This window comes from Typopeltis vanoorti, chromosome 14 (assembly GCF_054136105.1).
Source record: "Typopeltis vanoorti isolate ZY-2024b chromosome 14, IOZ_Tvanoo_1.0, whole genome shotgun sequence".
NCBI lineage: Eukaryota > Metazoa > Arthropoda > Arachnida > Uropygi > Thelyphonidae > Typopeltis > Typopeltis vanoorti.
In genome coordinates, this window is record NC_143562.1 from 19,419,405 (window position 1) to 19,440,063 (window position 20,659).

At 35.5% G+C, this 20,659-nt stretch overlaps 2 protein-coding genes across 2 annotated transcripts in view; both read left to right on the forward strand.

Moving 5' to 3' along the window:
• Positions 1-402: 402 nt before the first annotated feature.
• LOC150099275 (uncharacterized) lies at positions 403-846 on the forward strand. The gene has a single exon (XM_090404299.1). It carries the CDS (start codon positions 403-405, stop codon positions 844-846), a length of 444 nt encoding a protein of 147 aa, XP_090260425.1.
• Positions 847-10,009: 9,163 nt separating this feature from the next.
• The window catches only part of LOC150099276 (uncharacterized), a 55,884-nt gene continuing 45,234 nt past the window's right edge, over positions 10,010-20,659 (forward strand). Inside the window, exon 1 of the mRNA XM_090403901.1 lies at positions 10,010-10,104. The gene's annotated coding sequence lies outside the window, so the exon portion shown is untranslated. The remainder of the gene's footprint in view (positions 10,105-20,659) is intronic.

Below are 20,659 nucleotides of genomic sequence, written 5' to 3' on the forward strand. Positions count from 1 at the left end.
AGTCATCCGTGAAAGATGTATAAAGAAAGTGTGAGCAAGGGGGAGGACAAGCATTTTCTACTTCACAAACAGCTTAGTGAGTGATTGGAATGCATTATCCGAGAATGTGGTAAGCGCAGAGAAAGTGAAGATATTTAAGGCATAGTATGCTAAACTCTGCATGTGTAACAGTAGGACCTTCGACGATGAGTCTTTTGACTCCATGCAGGTTTAATGATAATAATATATCAACCAGTCAGAGTGGCATATTCAAGTTAACATAAAATAAACAGAAATGATTGTAATGGTTTGTAATTGGTGACTTCGGCTAAGCTTAACAGATTAATCTGACTTTTTAAAAATACATTTTGCTTCAAATTTGGTTAATCTCTAATTAAGGATAATTTTTTCAATTTATCTAGCATGTGTCTTACAAAGAAAGTTGCCAGAAATAAAGGAAAAGCAGAAATACCAAACCGAATTAAAAGTAAAAAGACCTCTTCAGCCATAAACTCTAAACTAGACGCAAAAGAACGACAAAAACGAAAAAAAGGATGTAGACACTGGAGACCAGGAACAGTCGTTTTCCGTGTAATACGTCCATATACAAAAATTGAAGATTGTGTAATTCCGAAAGCTGGATTCCAACGAATAGTTCGCAACATGGCAAACGACTTGAAGTGGGCGTCCATTCAGAAGCTTCGCTTCGAGAAAAAAGCAATGATAGCCTGTCAAGAATTTATTGAAAGTAATGCGGTGAACCTTCTGAGAATCGCAAATATCGTAGCAGAACAAGCAAAACATCAAACAGTAAAACCGCAAGATATCAAAAAGGGAAAAATTATTGAAAGACTCATCTTCATCTAATAAACTATAGAGCAACTCACACTTTCGAAATTTGTACAATGGTTTATATAGTAGAAGCAGAAAAAAGTCGCGTCAGACCCATTCATTTATAAATATTCAGTGCAATTTGTGTAATAGTGATTTATATGCATAGTTAAAATTGCAATACAGTGAGTTGTCCATTGGTAAAGTCTTGTAAAATATAAAACTATTATAGACTCTTGTTTGCTTTGCATTTCTTGTCTACTTTTCGTTTAAATAACACGGTATAACAAATTAACAAAAAGGAAAGAAATTGAAAAAGACATTCTCCTCTATTTATTATTATTATTGTTATTGTTATTTGAAAATATAAAGCCCTACAGGAAACTGTTCTCCCTCCAACACCCTTCAACCTCTATATTGCGTAATATTCACCACCTATTTGACAAAGGCAAGATCTGCCAATATAAAGTTGATACAGCTATGATATCGATCAATAATAATGCATACATAGCCCAAGTAAACATGCAAGTTGATATAAATCTATTCACCAACTGCTTAATAAAAACTCTAGACTCCTAAACTCTACTAAGACAAAATTAATTGTATTCAGAAATTGACTGACTCAAACATTGAAGATAAGTATATAACAGTCCAACATCTAAATATATTGAATTTACCAAATTGATGCTGATATGAAACTGGAATATTGACATAAATCACTGGCAATATAAACTCTGTGTCAAGCAAGGTCGACAGATTAAAAGCCTTAGTTTTTCATATACTGCTTGGAAAGAAGTTAACAGAATCATCATGTCCAAGGTGCATCGTACCATGTAACGATTGACTTGTATGTTGTAGCCTGTATAAATCGGAGACATATGATGCTTCCGAGTTATTGCAACTGTATCCTGGTGGAATGTCTGCGAAAAGAGAACTGACAGAGTTTGAACGTGATGGGATGTTATATGGCAAGCCTATCTGTTTCGCAAATAAATAGGATTGCCACACAACAGATAGGCTTGCCACATAACATCCTACGATGCAAGCCTATCAAACTAGTCGAAAATTGGGTCATCTCAGCTCAACAGTCAGTGATAGTATGCGCAGATGAAAACAGCAAAAATATTAGGGATCATATGACGGCGGTACTTGTTAGCCATCTCTTCACGATGTCGTTTATAATTAGTGATATTCTAGTGCCTGTTTTCTATAATTCGCTATCTCCCTCGTCCACTTCCTATATGGGAATAAAAGGCATTGTTTGTTCGTTTTTTTATCTGGATTTATTCAGATCCATTATATTCATATCTAATGGTTAAATAACATATTCATAACACTCTGCAACAATTTAAAAATGTGTCCACCGGATCAAACAATAATAATGCAAATTCGGGTTCACGAAATTCAAATCTGAGTTTAGCAGTTCTGCATCACCAAGTGTTTCAAGTGTGCGAAAACGTTTATTCAAGTTTAATGAAAACCAAAACCCAATAATTAGTAGAATATTATACCAATGCAACAAAGCATGCTTATGCTCATGTGATTTAATGACAACAACTATTATGATATAGATAATGCAGTTTGAAACATGTACCTTGGGATAGTTTTGGTGTACCTCATATTTCTATCTCCACAGGCTTAAAATTTATGAACTTGGAACTTTATTATTTTTATTATTATTAAGAGGGATCTACATGGAGTCAAGGAATCAACGAGGGAGGCCAGATACTACACTCATCAGCTATCATATCTGTTCTTGAATTCATTCACTCAATTAGTGCACACAACACCCAAATCACAATCCATTCCAATCAGGCACCACCCTATGAGCGAATAATCTGGCCCCAACCCTATCTTGACAGCATTCATTCTCGACTTCCATGGATGCCCTAGCGTCCTTTCCTCACCCTCTATAAAATAAAAAATTCCATCAACTGAAATTCTATATTGTCCTTTCAGAAGTATGTAAGTCTCAATGATATCAACACTATTTCTCCTATTTCTTAGTGTCTGCAGGCTACAAACTCTTAATTTGCATTTCACAACCCTGATATAATTTTTGACAATCTCATTTGCACACTATCTACTATACTAGAATCACTACAGAAACCAGGAGACCAGACCTGCCGACAATAGTCCAAGTGAGGTCTTATCAAGGCCTTCTAAAGATGCAAAATTACATCTTTATCTTTGCATGAATATATTAGTTTTACCATTGCCATTATTCCCTGGGTTGTATTTACAAGTTTTGCGAATTTCATTACACCAAAGTGTGTGTGACTTTACATTTACTGATATCCATTTCCACATACCCATAATTCCAGCATACTAAAATTCTTCTGCAAGCATTGCATGACAGCAGCAGCATTCCTGATTACCCTACATATCTTTACATCATCAGCAAATAGCTGTATGCCACATGTCCAGTCCTTCCCAAAATCATTAATGTATATATTGGATAACACTGGACCAATGACTTATCCTTGAGTCACACCACTGGTTACCTAGAATGTTGCCAGACCGGTCAGCCATGTTGTTATCCATGCCAGTCGTTTAAAATCCAAACCCATATTCTCTAATTTATGCAACAGTATTCCATGCTGTAATCTGTCAGACGCCTTAGAAATATCCAAAAATACCATGTTGCATTCCCCATGTCTAATTCAGTTGTAACATTATTATAGAATGTGAGAAAGTTGCTAAAACATTATTTTCACTTAGTAAACCCATGTTACTCATTGCAAAGTAGAGATTCACTGCCAACTCATTTCTGAATGGGAGCCCTAACGAACTTTTCCAAAATATTCATCACCAGTCCTGAGATACCGATTGGTCGATAGCTGAATACATCAGTCTTTGCACCACCCTTGTGCAATGGAATTACCATACATTCTTTCCACTCCTGTGGAATTTTCCCTGTTCTAAAACTCAAATCATATAGTCTGTTCCAGGGAATAGCCAGTTCAGCTGAACGCTCTTTTAGCATCCGTGTTGATATCCCATTAGACCATATTGCAGAATTCTTATTCAGTTTGTACAACAGCTCTAGTACTTCTATCTCATGCACATGAGTTTTCTAATACAGTCAAGAGATAACGGTGAGTTCAGTATTGCATATAGCAGGTTGATAGCTTTTAGCTCATTTGTTAAAGAACTTCTTCTGCATCTGTTATCCTCATGCCATCTGCATTTAGAAGAGTTATTCTTTCATATTCATTCTTTCTTTTACTTGCAGCATATCGATAGAATTCTTGTGGGTTGTCATTAGAATGCAGATCCAGTTTCGTTTCATTTTCAGACTTTGCTGTCCGTACAATGGTTGTGACTATTCTAGCCTGATGCTTATAATTTTCATAACTGACACCATTCTTATGTACAGGATATTCCTTCCACGTCATCCTTTTCTTACTGTTCTCTTACCTAATTAGATTACACATCCATATCATTCCTATTCTGTTTATTCCTCAAACTCTAGGGACACATTCTGATATCGTACCATTTAACTTACCACGCATTGTCGATATCCTTTCCATCCAATAACCGATACCATGGCATATATCCCAGCATACCCATCAGGCTGACATAATTTTACCATCCAAAGGGCTTTGTCTATACCGACTGAGCAGTTTGTGTCTGTCCATTAATAAATAGACATCGTCTGTCTGCATAACTGTTGATCCAACAAAATATGCAAATGATTTTATCCCTCTGACTTCGGAAACTAAATCACCAATAGATAGTCGGTCCTAAACGACGATTAAGGCAAGGCAATATAAAATTCGAGAACATTTGAAAATAACTGTTACGTTATCTACGTATATGAATACAACTCAGTAAATATTCCGTTATTGTACTCGGACTTTGGTAATATAATTCAATCAAAACTAAAAACAAAGCAAAACGCGTGGACCATTCAATGTATGCTTCGCATTGCAAGTAGACTATCAATTTTTAGTTTTCTACTATCACTAAGAGTAGATTTTTTCCCTTTTTTTTTTTTTTCGAGGTTTCACATCTCGTCGAACTTGATTAATTCTTTGTTGTGCTAAACCTAAATGTAAATTATGAGAGCAATTTTCGAACTAGAATACATGAAATGATACGAATGGTAGCTTGCCCTCTCTCGATGAGTTCTTGGACCCGTTGGTGGTGCCATGTAATATATAATATACGAATGATGCAGTTTCGACGATACCCTATAGTATGAATAATAATAATAATAATAATAATAATAATAATAATAATAATAATAATAATAATAATAATAATAATAATAATCTTAGCTGATTTTTTTTTTTGATCTATTGACTTTTGTTTAAAAGTTAATATTTTCCCTTTTACCAAACTCAAAATACGAAACGTACATAACACATCCGAACAAAATAATTTCCGTAGGAAGTTATTTTGGTTATGATTTTAGTTTTGTTTCTGTCATGATTAGGCTGACCATACGTTCCGTTTTGAATGGGACAGTACCGGTTTTTTCATATTTCCCGGCCGTCCCGTTGTTTTATAAAAATGCCAACTTTGTCCCGTTTTTAATAAAAAACAATAAATATACTTTAATATTGGTAAATCATAAATTATTATTCATAACTATAATCGTATATCAATATCATGGATACCAGTAATTCGTATAACCATGGAGAAGCATTGTTCGATACTAAATATCAATATCTGTAGTGATTTCTTCAGAGAAAATTTAAAAAAAAATACATGTTGGCAACACTTGTGCATCTCCGACGGTGCGTCTGTTCTGCTTTAGCGTTAGGGCTTTGTTATTCAATGCCGGTGGTATTTTTAAAAGTTTTAAGTCTATCCTTGCAATGTGAAAGAGGCAAAACTGCAGTTTTGATGACGATTTCCAGAAAGAATTCAAATTTATTAAAATGGACAAGATGTGTAGTGATGGAACAAAAGTGGTATGCCAACATAGTAATGTCCATTTTTCTGTTACTCATGGAGGCAGAAGCGACATCAAACAATATCTATGTAGCCAGAAACATAAGGATGCTGAAAAGACTCTGGCTTCAGTTAAAAACATGAGCTCGTTTATGGTGAGACGCGATGGTGAGAGTAAAAAATGCCAGGTTGCCAGGTCAAAGTTTTCACGATAATGACTGCTTGTCGACATTCATAAATAAAATTTATAGACAAAATTTTCTTCAGCACCTACCAAATCAGAAGCAAGAAAACCAATGTTTTATCACCATACATATCGGGCAAAGTGATAAAGGATTTGAATAAAAACAAAAAGCATTGCAGTCAATTTAGATGCATCAAACAAAAAGCATCAAATTTTTTCCAATAGTTGTGCGGTACTCTTTGCGAAATTGCGGTGTTCAAGACAAAATTATAGACTTTATTTCCTTACCTGGTGAAACATACGACATACAGTGTGCTATGTTGAAGGAAGTAGGTGACGAATTTGACCTTATTGTTTAATCTGAGTCTCGGGTTTGGTTTAGTCCCGAAGGGGTGGAAAGAGAGGGAAAATAGTTCAACTGCATAAAGGAGGATCCAAGCCTACTGTTGCAAATTACCGACCGATCAGCATATCAGGAGTCATTGTTAAGGTCTTGGAGAAAGTAGTCAAGGGAAAAATACGGGAAATTTATTGATGAAAATGAGATACTGTATGGGGGACAACACGGTTTTGTGAAGGGTAGATCATGCCTCAGTAACTTGCTCAGGTTTTATAACACAGTGACGGCTGAACTGGATAAGGTTAATGAGTTTACAGTGATTCTACTGGACCTTGCTAAAGCCTTTGACAGGATACTACATGGAAGTCTAATCCTTAAACTGCAATATATGTGAATGGATATAGGGTTGGTGAGGTGGATAGGAGGGTGGTTGATGGAGAGATACCAGAGAGTAGTTTACTCAGGAGTAGAGTCCAAAAGACAGCCTGTGACTAGTGATGCTGCAGGGTTCTGTTCTTGGACGCTGCTTCTTAATTTGTTCATTAACGATATAGGGAAGGATCTGAGAGGAATGGTTCATTTGTTCGCTGATGATGCTAAGTTGGGTAGGGCAATAGTGAATGCAGAAGATGTCAAAATTTTGCAGGATGATTTGGATAGATTGGAGGTCTGGGCTAAGGAGAATGGATGTCAATTTAATGTGGCAAAATGTAAGGTTATGCATTTTGGGGTGAAAAGATTAGCAGCAGTGTATCACATTGGTAGAACTGCACTCCAGGAAATTGATGAGGGCAGGGACTTGGGAGTGTTGGTGGATAGGGAGTCGAAGTTTAGAGGGCACATTGCAAAAGTGACTAAATCAGCTCATCAAATCACTTGGTTGCTGAAAAATACTTTAACAAGTAGAGACAAAAACAAGTTATTGTTCCTCTATAGTGAGCCTTGATAAGACCCCATCTAGACTGCTGTGCCCAGATATGGGCGCCAGGGTTTCTTCTTGATGGGGAGAAGGTGGTAAGGATCCAGAGACGAGTGATGAAGATGATAGCAGGTCTGTGGAATGAACCTTATGAGAACAGGTTGAAGATTTGTGGGTTGCAAAAATTGGTTGATAGGCGGAAAAGGAGTGATATGATTGAGACATTCAAATTACTGAAAGGTTTCTATAGGATTAATCCAGAAGATATTTTTGAGAATAGGACTTGTGGTGGGAGGACTAGGGACCATACATGGAAGTTGGGCAAGAATGTGGTTAGCAGGGTGTTAGAGCTAGGTTTTTTACTTGGAGAGTGGTAAATGAGTGGAATAAGCTGCCAGAGTCTGTTGTGGGTGCTATGGCCGTGAATGTTGAATAGTTGTTCTTGACATGATGTTAGGGCCTCACTCGATGAGTCTGTCGACTCCTTGGAGTTGCCCGAAATAATAATAATAATAATAATAATAATAATAATAATAATAATAATAATAATAATAATAATAATAATAATAATAATTGACATATCAAATTTGAGACAAAATGCAAAGATTAAATAAATTACTTCAATAACGTTAGTAATAGAGATAATATATTGTTGTTGTTGTCTTGTCCTTTGAAGAGTCTTAGATGTTTCCGTGTGCTCCTTGTACTGCTTTGGCTATGTCTGTGATTTTGTTTGTATAGAGCTGTTGTTCAGGATTAGGATCTATTTCTTGCAAGGCTGCTGTAATTGCTGGACAGGTAAAGATGTGAGTGGGTGTCATTATTGGGGCAGTTGTTGCAGTTTCTATATGTTCTCGTATCATCTGTATTGATCTTCATTCCTCTATAATGTCCTGTTCGTAGTCTTGCTATCGTGGTGAAGGTCCTTCTGTCAGCATTGATCTCGGGAATTTGATGTTGTATCACTGATTTCAATGGAATTAGTTTAGCTTTTGCTAGTGCATTGGCATCAGCAAGAGTTATCATATGAGTTTCTTGATTGAGTTGTCTGGCCTCTTTTGCTAATTTATCAGCTGCTTCGTTGTGATCAATGCCTACATGAGCAGGAATCCATTGTAAAATGCAACTTTTACCTAAACACTTTAGTTGATTTAAGAGTTTATGGATGTCTTGTGTGAGCTTGGTATTGCCATTTTTGATTGCCTCCATAGCTGATCTTGAGTCACTGTAAATTATAATTCCTTCAGATTGTTGAGATGATGATAGATTTAAGTAGGCTTCTAGTGCTTTATTTATTGCGTAGAGTTCACTGGTAAAATTGGAAGCGATTCTCCCAGATCCAACTTTTATTGAAAGTTTTTCACCTTTCGGGAGTAGAAGGAGAGCACCAGCGCCTCCATTAATCATATTGGTGTCTGATGATCCATCGGTATAACAAAGAACCTGTTTGGAGGATGAAAGAAGGTTGATGGTATTTAGGCCTTTTTCTTTAAGCATTTCTTTTGGTTCTTTTTTTGTACAGAGTTTGGTAAGGTTTAGATTTATGGAGGTATTTGAAGGTAAAGGACTGGAAAATAGAGGTTCTTTGTTTATGTGAACATTTAGCTGATCAAGACCTATTTCTTTCCTGATTGTGTCATCATATTTTAAAGTTGATGATCTGTGAAGTCTGCAATTTTGGTTCCAATGTTCATAAGTTTTTAGGGAGATATGTTCACTTTCGTAGCTTCCGATAATATATTAATATATCTAATAACATGACTTATGACAACTTTTACAAGGAGTGTTGGAGTTATGAAAAATCTTCTTATACCAAAATAATTTGCACACAGTGCTAAAACACGTGAACAGCTACTAAATATTAAAACACGAATTTCACGAGTTGTGTAAAAAAATTCAACGCGATACCACAGAAAACAGGGAAAGGCCCAAAATAAGAGCAATTACTTAGAAAATTTAAGAGAAGGAGGAGAAAATATTATATATATAAACTATAATCTTATCTCTAATCGAATTATTCTCTAACTATTAAATTCATTATCATACTAACACCCTAATGTTGGTATGATCATACGCCTAAAGTAATATACTACTTTTCTCCCATACTGAAGGCTAGAAGCCAATCTTCAACTATAACCGTCACTGCCAGCTGGCTTAAGGCTATCAGTGAATTTCATAAGCATCCGTAGTGTATAATATGGTAGGCAGCTGCCTAATCTTGTGGTCCCTGATACTCTATATTATTATTTGAAATAGTGTAAATTATGTGGTCGATTTTTTTGAACTGCGAACTTGAGAAATCGTACTTGCCTGAGCTGTAGATCGTCTGACTCAGGAACCAACTTAAAAAAAAAAATGAGAGAACGTACACCCTTTCCATAGAGTTAGACATGCGTTTCTATTTTTTACCTTATGTTATAAATTTCTTTTATTTGATTTAATTCAATTACATATTTTAGGCAGCCTCTTTAATTGTTCTATCACTTTATACATAATTTTCTTCAGTCCATTCATTTCAGCTGTCGTTTTGCCTCTTCTTTTCTTTTTATAATAGTTAATTTACTTTAAATATCGTATTCATATTAATATTAAAGTTTAAATAGATCATACTTTTAAAATTTGATGAAGGAAAGTACGAATGTAACTACTTTTTACTATTATTCTTGAGCCTATCTGAGAAATGATCCTGTGAACTAAGTTAACAAAAACTATAGCGATTTTTTTACTTAACTATTATGACGTAATACCAAAATGAAAGCAACTTCCCGTCCTTCATTTCTATAATCTGCATTGGTTGTATAATGATTTAATAATTCTGTGAGTTTCTTTAGGTGGCGTTGCAATGTAATACAGCATCACCTGTAGTTGCGGCGTGGTTTGTGGTACACATGGCTTTATTTTTAATTGTGATGTTTGTTATCGATATGCCGATGTCATTATATAGCTAGAGTAAGTTAAATAACATATAATAACTTTTATTTTAGGGGACATTACACTTGTTTCTATGCAATATTTCTTTCTTACGCAGTCTGTTTTTACTTAACAAAAAAAAAAAAAAAAAACCGCCAGAAATTCCTAAGTTTTCATGTTTACTTACTCTTAGCCGCGATTGTAAATATTTATTTGGGATGAATTAGATGCCTGCTCAACTAACTGCCATCCTTTGGTGTGCATCCCACTGGTTTCCTATCTGACTTGTTCACTGTGATCAGGGTCGTCGCACATAGCAACTAAGGCAGTGCTCAGGAGTGGCAAGTTTGGAGGATGGCAAAAACCTGCAGAATTATATCTCAACCATAAAAATACTTTTTTTTCTTTTCTTTTACTTTTTTTTTTTTTTTGAATTTAGAGGTGAACAAATAATGCATGCTTAGGGACAATATAACCCTAACCGATCCTGACTGTGATTCATAGTGGATATCTTCATATTTTACCTCTTATGTAGGAGTATCCAAAGAATCTGTTCTTTTGCCTATTCTCTTCCTTCTTTACACAGTAATTCTAGTTGAACCTCATATCCTATCCATAGTTCTGCTGATAATAGTGTTCCCCATTCCCCCTACTTATTTGACAAATCCTCCGTAGCGCAATTGGAAGAACGACGGTACATTGCGCCCTTCGATTGGAATAGGCCTAAGTTCGATTCTCGTCGCGACGGGAGGAATCTTTATCTGGTCGATTTCAATCGAAGGTGAGTTAGCCGATCTCATATGGAGGTAGCAGGGTTTTTTCTCCCGGAAACTCGGGTTTTTCATCCCGCATACATACAAATCGGCCCATCAGAACACACGCAATTTACAGACAAAAATTACTAGTTGTGGTGGTGTTGGAAGTGGGCGGTAGATGGCGTTGATGGAGATGATTCGTAGTAGAGGTTAGGTGTAGAGAGAATTGTAGATGTCCTCCCACGATGAGTCTTCGGACTCCTTGGAGGTATCAGGAATAATAATAATAATAATAATAATAATAATCTTGCAGTGTTCATACATCCCAGCCTTCACAATTTTTCACAACCAACCATGTCTTAAATTCTGATTACTGTTTTGCAATGGAGCAAGAACAACCTAGTTATGTTCAATGATGGCTAAGCATAGTTTTTTTTTTTTTTTTTTTTTTTTTTAAATCTCAGTTCACTTCACTTTTTCTTACTTTTCAATGCCTCGGACTAGATCACATATAATTTTCTCTCATTTGTTGGAATGATGTTTATCTCTGGTCTTTTCTGATAGAAATATATCATATCCATAACCTTCCAAAAAAAAAAAAAAAAAAAAAATTTAGAATTTTTTTTTACTCTCACTTTCAGCTGCTAACTTTGCCCAACCCCAGAATGCTATTTTTTGATTGGAGAGAGGAAAGTGGGAGCATGGCAAGATGGAAGTGGAATTTATGAAGTTGCTAAAGGATAATTACATGAAACAACATACTATAGTATAAAAGGGACAAGGGGTTTGAGAGTGTTGGATCTGATAATAGCATCAGAAGATGTATCCATAACCAAGGTAATCCATATGTATCCATAACTCTGCTTTCAGTTGAGGAGAGTGAACATGCGGTCTTGTTCTGGGAAGTTGCCAAACATGTGGAGTTCTCTATCAAGAAATGGTTTATGTTCATCTATAAGGCTGGTCTTTATGAGAGACTTAGGAGTCATCTTGGAACAGTGCCATGGCTTGAGAAGCTACAAGGAGAGAACATCAGTAGTGCATGGGAAGTGGTCAGAGACTGTTTGAGAAAAGCATATCAGACTGCACACTCAAGTTCAGGAGGATAAATCAATTGGGAATTAAGTGGATTAGTAGAGAGGAATGGAAAAGTAGAGATATAAAGCAAGATATGCAAAAAAAAAAGGAAACACTGTGGACAGAATATAAAGATAAAGTGATCAGCATACTCATGTACAGTATAAAGTGCAAGCAAGAAGAATGAGTTATATAATAAGAAAGGCCAAATCAGATTATGAAAGAAAATTAACAAATTAAATGACAAAAGCAAAAGAAATTGTTGATATGCTGAGTGATCATTTTGCAAAGGTGTATCTTCCAGTGGAGATTTTGCAGTTCATATTACAGAGACGTATATCAAAATTGAGGTAAATGAAGAGGAGGTATTCAGCATATTGAAAAATATGAATGTGAACACAGCAGTGAGACTGGATGGCATGTCAGCCTCTGCACTATGTGAATATGTAAGAGAATTGGCATCATCTCTGACGAAGTTGTTCAGTATAGTCTCAACTCTGGCAGGGTTCTAGGAGAGTGGGAAAAAAGGATGAGATACTTCCATTGAATAAAGCATAAAGGTGGCTCCAAAACAAAGGTAGCAAACTACAGACCAATTATCAGAAGGGGTTGTTAAAGTATTGGAAAAGTTGACTAAAGGTAAAATCCAACATTGGGTGGATAGAGATTTGATACTGTATAGTGTGCATGACAGTTTTGTAAAAGGTAGGTCCTGTTTTAGTAATTTATTCACATTTTTATTATTATTACATGACACCTCCAGGAAGTCCAAAGACTCATTGAGGGAGGGCCCTACTCTAGAACTCTGTCTCCACCACTCAATTCATCAACTACAATGAACTGCAACTACACCACCACTAGTATTTTCACAGACAATTGCAAACATCCATGCCTATGGTGGGATTCAAACTGCAGCCTTTTGGCTGGAGAGCAGATGCGCTGACTACTCGGCCAACCAGGCCAGCATTTTATTTTATAATAAAGTGACAGCAAAATTGGATAAAGGAAATGGCTACACCATGATATTGCTGTACTTTGCAAAGGGGTTTGACAGAATACAACATGGAAAACTCTTACAGAAATTGGAGCAAATGGAAAGTGGATATGAAGTTAGTAGCATGGATGGGGGAGGGAAGACCGACAAACAGACAGAGTCCAGAGAGTAGTAGTGGAATTCATAGTGGAATCTATGAGAATGATTAGTGGAGTACTGTACTGGGAGGGCCACTATTTAATTTGTTTATCAGTGATATAGGGAGTAATTTAAGAAGGTATATCCAGTTTGCTGCTGATGATATGAAACTGGGCAGTAGTTGATAAAGGTGATGTAGATATCCTACAGGATGATTTAAATAAATTAGCATTGTGGACAACTGATGATAATTATCATTTAATGTTGCAAAATGTAAGATTGAAAAGGTTGCATACGTAGTATCATATCAATAGTACTCAATTGCATGAAATTGATGAGGCTAGGAAATTTGGGATAATGGTGGACAGAAAATTAAAGTTCAGCGGGCATATTGCAAAAGTTGGCAAAGTGGCTCAAAGTTGAAAAGCATGCTAACAAGTAAAGATAGGGAAGTTATCCCTCTTTATAAGGATTCGGCCCCATCTTGACTACTGTGCACTATTTGTCATCGAGGTTTCTTGGAGACTAGGAGGTGGTGGATAGGATTCAGAGACAAGTGACTAAGTTGGTGTCTGTGGAATGCTCCTTATGAGGATAAGTTGACAGTGTGTGGGTTACAAAGTATAGTTGATAAGTAGAAAACAGTGGTCATGACATAAACTTTTAAGATATTAAAGGGGATTTATAAAATTGATGCAAAGGAAATTTTTCAATGTATGACAAATAGTCAGAGAACCTAGGTATTATCCTTGGAAGTCGTGTAAGAGTGTGGTTAGTGGGGATGTGCAGACTACATTTTTTTATGTGGAGAGTAGTAAATCAGTGTGGAATGGATTGCCAGAATTGGTTGTGAGTTCTCTGACAGCGAATGAGTTTAAGGAGAGGTATAATAGGTTTTGTGCGTATAATAGTTTGGGTCTCCCACGATGAGTGTCTGGATCCCATGGAGATACTGTATATTAATAATCTTCTTCCTCCTAACATGGGTTATAGGTAAGGTGGCATGTTCCAGTCTCATGCCATCTCTTTCTTGGTCTTCCGATGCTTATTTTATATTTGTGTAATATTTTCGGTAATCTGCTGTTGTCCATTCGATTTAAATGTTCTATCCATTTTTGTTTATACTGTCTTATGTAGTAATTAAAAATTTCTTCATTTGTTTTATGGTCCCACTTGGTATATCCAGCTGTTTTTCTGAGAAATTACATTTCTGCTGTTTGAATTTGTTTTTCATCTTTCCTTTTTATGGTCCATGTTTCACTTCCATATAGTAGAGTTGGTTTTGACAAGACAAGACATTATATAGTCTGATTATAGTGTGTTTTTGTACTAGGGATGGCTTAAATATATTTATTATGCCATTTACTTTGACAAAGTTTGATATTTTAGTGTCTGTATCTTTTTCTTCTTTGTATGATAAATCACATCGCAAGTATTTGAAAGTATTATTAGTGGCCCTTCCCTTAATGTATAGCATTATACATGTCTGCAAGGAGATGTACTTTGCATTATGGGAGATACTAAGACAAGGAGTGATGAGAGCTTGGTCCACCTTTACCACGAGTTGCCCCAGTCCTGAAGATACTTCAGGCGCAAACTTTGTTTGCTTACACTTGGATAAAGGATTAAACTCAATTTATTATTGAAAAGTATTTACTTGTTCTAATATCTCATTATCTATCACTATTTTACTTCTTATTGGGTTTTCTTCTTTGAATGCTATTATTTTTGTGTTTTCTTTAAAATTGTCATGTTATATTGTTTTGAGATATCATTTAATGATTTTAATGATCTTTGTAAATCATCTTCTAATGTAGCTAATTCACTTGTTCATCTGCAAATAGTAGTGTATGTATCTTCATTTGTGGGGTTATTCATATACTAAATAGGTTATAATGTTTCCATATATATATATATATATATATATATATATATATATATATTGAAAAACAGAGGTGAGAGGATACATCCTTGTACTCCTCTTGATATATCTTTCCATTCTGAGATGTGTTCTAATTTAAATGCTATTTTATTTCCTGTATATGAATTGTAAAAGTTGGTTTGGTATATTTAAATCGGTTAATATTTTAAACAATTTTTGTCTACTAATTTTGTGAAAGGCTTTTTCATAATCAATAAAGGCCACATGTATTTCTTTTTGAAATTCTCTTTTCTATTAATAATTTTACAGTAAAATTTGGATCTATGCAGGATCGGCCTTTTAAAACCATTTTGTTCTTGTAGTAGTTTGTCCTCTACAATACTGTTTAGCTTTTATTTTAATATTCCTGCATATATTTTATATCCTGTATTTAGCAGACTAATTCCCCTATAGTTATTGCAATCGTCTTTATTTCATTTTAGATTGGGAATAATTATTATTATCATCATTCTCACGTGTAGAGTGGTTGACCAGAAACCTCAATTCTTGATAGAGAGGGCAATGTTTAATTGATGAACCTTCCTCCCTTCTCACAGTTGGTCAAGTCTTGCATTATGTCATTTTTACAGGTACTGTCATGGATGGTGTTCTGCATAGACTATAATAAGTAGCAGCTGCTCAACTGTAAATCCACTGAACCTGCTTTTCCCTTGACCTGTTTCATTTCATCTCCAACATCTGTTTAAGAGTAACAACAGCAGGTTCCTTCTCTCACTTGTAACCTTTGTCCTCACACAGCTTTGGTGTGTAATAGGTTCTGCAACCTCTCTGTTATGGAAATGGTGTATGTATATAAAAAAAAACTACTTTATGTTGATGGATAAGCATATACTAAATAAAAAGTGTTGATGCCATTTTGTAAATTGGATAAATCTACTGACAGTTATTGACCAGAGTTTATAACAGTACAAGTCCCAGTACTGAGCCTTATTATTATTATTCCTGACATCTCCAAGGAGTCCGAAGACTCATCACGGGAGGACACCTACAACTGTCTCAACCACTACAACGAACCTCTACTACGAATCAACGCCATTTACCTCCACCACAACTCGTATTCTATGTCTGTAAATTGCGTGTGTTCTGAAGGGCCGATTTGCCTGATGCAAAACCCGAGTTTCCGGGAGAAAAAACCCTGCTACCTCCGTCTGAGATCGGCTAACTCACCTTCGATTGAAAATCGTCATTTACTTTCTTGACACCACTAACTTGCATACCTCTCTGGTATCTGTCCGACAGCCAATGTAATTTACTAACCTGATATCTAAATCCATATTGTAACTTAAATATCAGCTTATCATGTTGCATCCTGTCAAATGCCTTTAAATTTCAAAAACATGACAGTATATGCCTTTCTGTCAGCAACCACTCATGTTATTTTACTATAAAAGGTAATTAGATTACTAAAACAAGAGCACCCCTTGACAAATCCATGCTAACCTCACAGATAACATTCCTCTCATCTGCCCAATGCTATATATGGTGACTCACTAATTTCTCCAAAATCTTAACTATAGAAGAAATATAAACTAGTCTGTAGTTTGACTTATCCATTCTTCTACCACCCTAGTGCCATTGCATAAGGGTGGTAGAAACTTTTCAATGAAAGTTTGGCTATCTTGCTTCTTGGCACATTCTCTTAAAATACATGGTGTTTTTAACTGGCTTATTTGACGTTCGGAGTATTTAGTATTTGAAATAATTTACCTAATGCTCTTATAAACCTAAAACCCTCCCAAAAATTACAAATATTAATATTATTTAATTTCAGGATAATCCAGTTTAGCAAAGTTATTTTAATAATGAGAGTTAAGCATACTTCAAGTGAAAAAAAAAAAATTCACATAAACTAATTTTTTTTATACCTTTAGTTCGTAACTTCCCTGAAAGTTTCGAAAAGAAGCTGTGAGCAAGAGGGTGAGGAGTGGGTTCTTTGCGTGGAGGGTTGAACTGTGGAATGCATTGCCTGAGAGGGAGAGTGGTGAGAGCAAGAATGGTCAATGAGTTCAATGAGTGGTATGATAGACTGTTTTTCCTAAGAAGGACCTCCCGCAATGAGTCTCTTGACTCCATGGAGGCCTGAATAATAATAATAATAGTTTATTTTCTTTCTGATAGAAAATAACATTTAAAAAATCATTGTCAGCATTACAATAAATTTGGGCATTAAGTTGATAATCGAGTTTTGTCTGTATTGTAATAATTGTCCTGTATTGGAAATAATAGCCCACCTTGTGGTAGTTTAAGGTTTATTGATCATAAAATAGTTTTTGCCTTCTCTTTTGTTGCTTACAAAATAAGGGGGAGCAATTAAAAAAAAGAAAGTGAAGGAATTGCAAATTTCTCCTTAGGCATCCTAAAAAAAAATTCAATACAGTAGTCCCCTGCTTTTACAACCTTGCCAGTTCCTGGAAAACCAACAATAAGTGAGCTATGTCAATTGAACCAAAAAATGCTGTACCTCTAAGTCATGAATCAATATGTTAGTTTGAACTATATAATACGATACAAAAGTGGCTCTTAAATAATGAAATAATAAAGAAACACATTTAATTATGGAAAAAATGAAAAATGTTACAGGTGTACTGTTTGAAGAAACTCCACACGGTACATCCCATAACATTTTATGTACTGTGTGGAGTTTCTTAAAATAAAAATCTACATACAGTTTTTTTTTTTTTTTTTTTCCTTTAAATCTTGCTGTGGCATTAAGGCATACATGACTAGTTAAAGGTCATCAAGCTCCATTTTATTCAATTATCAGTTTATTATTCAATTGGATTATCGGTTTCCAGATTTTTCTGACTGGAGTCAATATTTTCAAAAAGCCTCTATAAGTCTTTATAATGTAAGGTAGGATTAAGTTTTTCAGCATCATCTTCAGTGATATTTTGCTCTGCCATTTAAATAAAGTTCCTCAATGGTAGCTCCTTTTCAAAGTTCAATTCATTTAACTCTGAGCAGAGTTTCTTTCTAACTCCCTTTTTGAGTTGGTGAGTTTGTTGTAGACATTTCAGTTGGTTTTTAATAACATGGAAATTCTGACTGTTCATTGAAACTCTTGGATCTTAATTTATATATATATATATTTTTTTTTTAATTGATTTTATTTATTTTTTTTATGTTGAGCTCATCCGTGGGAAGTTTCTGTTACTTTGAAAGTGAACTGTGAAGGGATGTTGGGTGGCAGCTGCACATGTTTTAGTGGATGTATTTGAGAGTTGATAAATTATTGATACCAGTTCATATTTAACAAGCAGTGAACAGAATACTTCAGGAGCCCTATTAGGTGTATTGGAGCTAGCCAGACATGGATAAAAGGATGTCTAATGGATAAGCATCAGAGAGTAGAATATAGTGGAATTGAATCAAAGAGAAAGCCAATGGTGTACCACAGGGCTCTGTACTGGGACCACTATGGTTCACTATGTACATCAATGATATTGAGAATGATATGAAGGAGAATATCCAATTGTTTGTTTGCTGATGCTAAACCAAAAAGAGCAATAGTTAATAAAGATGTAGAGATCCTACAGGATATGTGGTGCAGTGTCTCAAAAAAGAAGAGTAACGTGTGGCATGCCCCAGAGTTCTGTTCTTGAACCCCTTACTGTTAAACTTGTTTATAAATGATATATCACGTGGACTGACTGGAGATCTTCATTTGTTTACTGATGATACAAAGTTGGGGAGAATTTTAAGTAGCACTGCTGCAGTTAATTCCTTTCAGGAAGATTTGAATAGACTTTTGACTTGGACAAAGGAGTGGGATTGTATTATAAATATTAATAAGTGCAAGGTGTTATGTTTTGGAGTGCAGAAATATAAGATTGTTTATTAGATTGATGGTTCTGTACTGCAGGAAGTGGATGAGATTCAAGATTTGGGAGTGATGATTGACAGTAATGAAACAGTAGATTGAAGTTTAGAGGACATATTGCTAGTGTTGCAGACTGCACATTATAGTGTCACTGTTAAGACATACTCTGACATGTAAGGATAAGGAAGTGGTTGTGCCACTGTATGAAGCACTGGGACCACACTTGGACTGTTGTGCTCAGATTTAGTCATCTGGTTTTCAATGTGATGTGGAAACATTGGAGAGGATCCAGAGAAGACTAAGACAATATCAGGATTATAGAATGTTTGCTATGGAGAGAGAGATTGAAGAAATGTGGATTGCAGAGTTTGGTGGATAGGAGGGAAAGAGGTGAGATGATAGAGACATTTAAGTTTGTGAGGGTATTTTATCAGATTAATCCAGAGAAGATTATAAAAAGAGTCAGAGACGAGAGGCCAACCCTGGAGACCGGTGTGAGGAGTAGGTTTTTTTACATTGAGAATTGTCAGTGAATGGAATACATTGACAAAATGTGTTGTTAATGCAAAGAGTGTTGAGGATTTTGAGATTCAGTATGACAGATATGTTGTTTTTTGAATGAACCTCCCTTGATGAGTCTGCTGACTTCATGAAGGGTAAATAATAATAATAATGGCTGCCAATTTCATGTGTTGAAGTGTTATGCTCTTTGGGATTTATTAAAACTATTGCATGGATGGAATTGTTGATTCAACAGATGGATGAAACTGAAATTTAGGAGTGATGGTGAACATAGTTACAGTTCTGAGAACATATTGCAGAAGCAGGCAGAATATCTCAGAGGATCACCTGGATGTTAAGAAACACACTGACAAATAGCAATAAGTAAGTTATCTGACCTTCATATGGTTTTGATACAACTACATCTGAACTATTGTGCACAGATTTTGGTCCCCTCATGTTTCTTAGGTATGTTGAAGTGACGAAGAGGATTCAGAGGCAAGTGACCAAGATGTTGACTAGTCTGTGGAGTGATCCCTATGAGAATAGACTAAAGTATTGTGGGTTACAAAATTTAGTTAGTTAACAGATGGAAATGAATGGATATGATAGGAACATATAAGTATGAGACCACCACTGTTTGTTGAGGCTAAATTGGATTGAAAGAGTATCATATTTGGTTTCCAGAGATATCAGATTAACTAATCTTTAGCACACCCATGATACTACTATGCTATAGGTTTTATAATTTTTCTTGAGTGGGACCTCCTGACCACAATGAAAACGATGTGTGTGGCAAATTCTTTCAATTTTATCTAAAAGTCAATAAACAAAACAAAAAGCATAAATGGCTCTGAAAGTTTGCCACCAATAGGTGGCAAACCTTTTGGCAACTCCTATAGGTAAAGATGACCTTGCTATTGCTTCTGCCTGGTATCTCCAACTCTGGGCCTGGCTCCCACTGAAGAGACCTCAATAAAGGTCGAAACTAGTCTGGATAGTGGCCAATCCCTCAATGCATAACATTATACATATCCGCAAGGAGATGTGTTTTGCATTATGGGAGATACTGGGATAGGAGTGTTGGTAGCTTGCTTCACCTTTGCTACGAGTTGCCTGGTGTTGTACTACTTACCCAGGTAAGATAGTACAACACCATATTCAGTCCTGAAGATATTTTCAGGTGCAAACTTTGTTTGCTCTCACTTGGATAAAGGATTAAACTAAACTTATTATAGTCTAAGTGAAAAATAAACTTTAAACATCTTTCTCTAAATCCAGAGTAATTTAATAAAAAAAGGTGGCAAGCCTTTTGACAACTCCTATAGGTAAAGATGACCTTGCTATTGCTTCTGCCCTTGTATCTC

What these genes read in the sequence shown, in the direction of transcription:
- LOC150099275 (XM_090404299.1), top strand. Translation starts at nt 403, where the DNA reads ATGTGTCTTACAAAGAAAGTTGCCAGAAATAAAGGAAAAGCAGAAATA.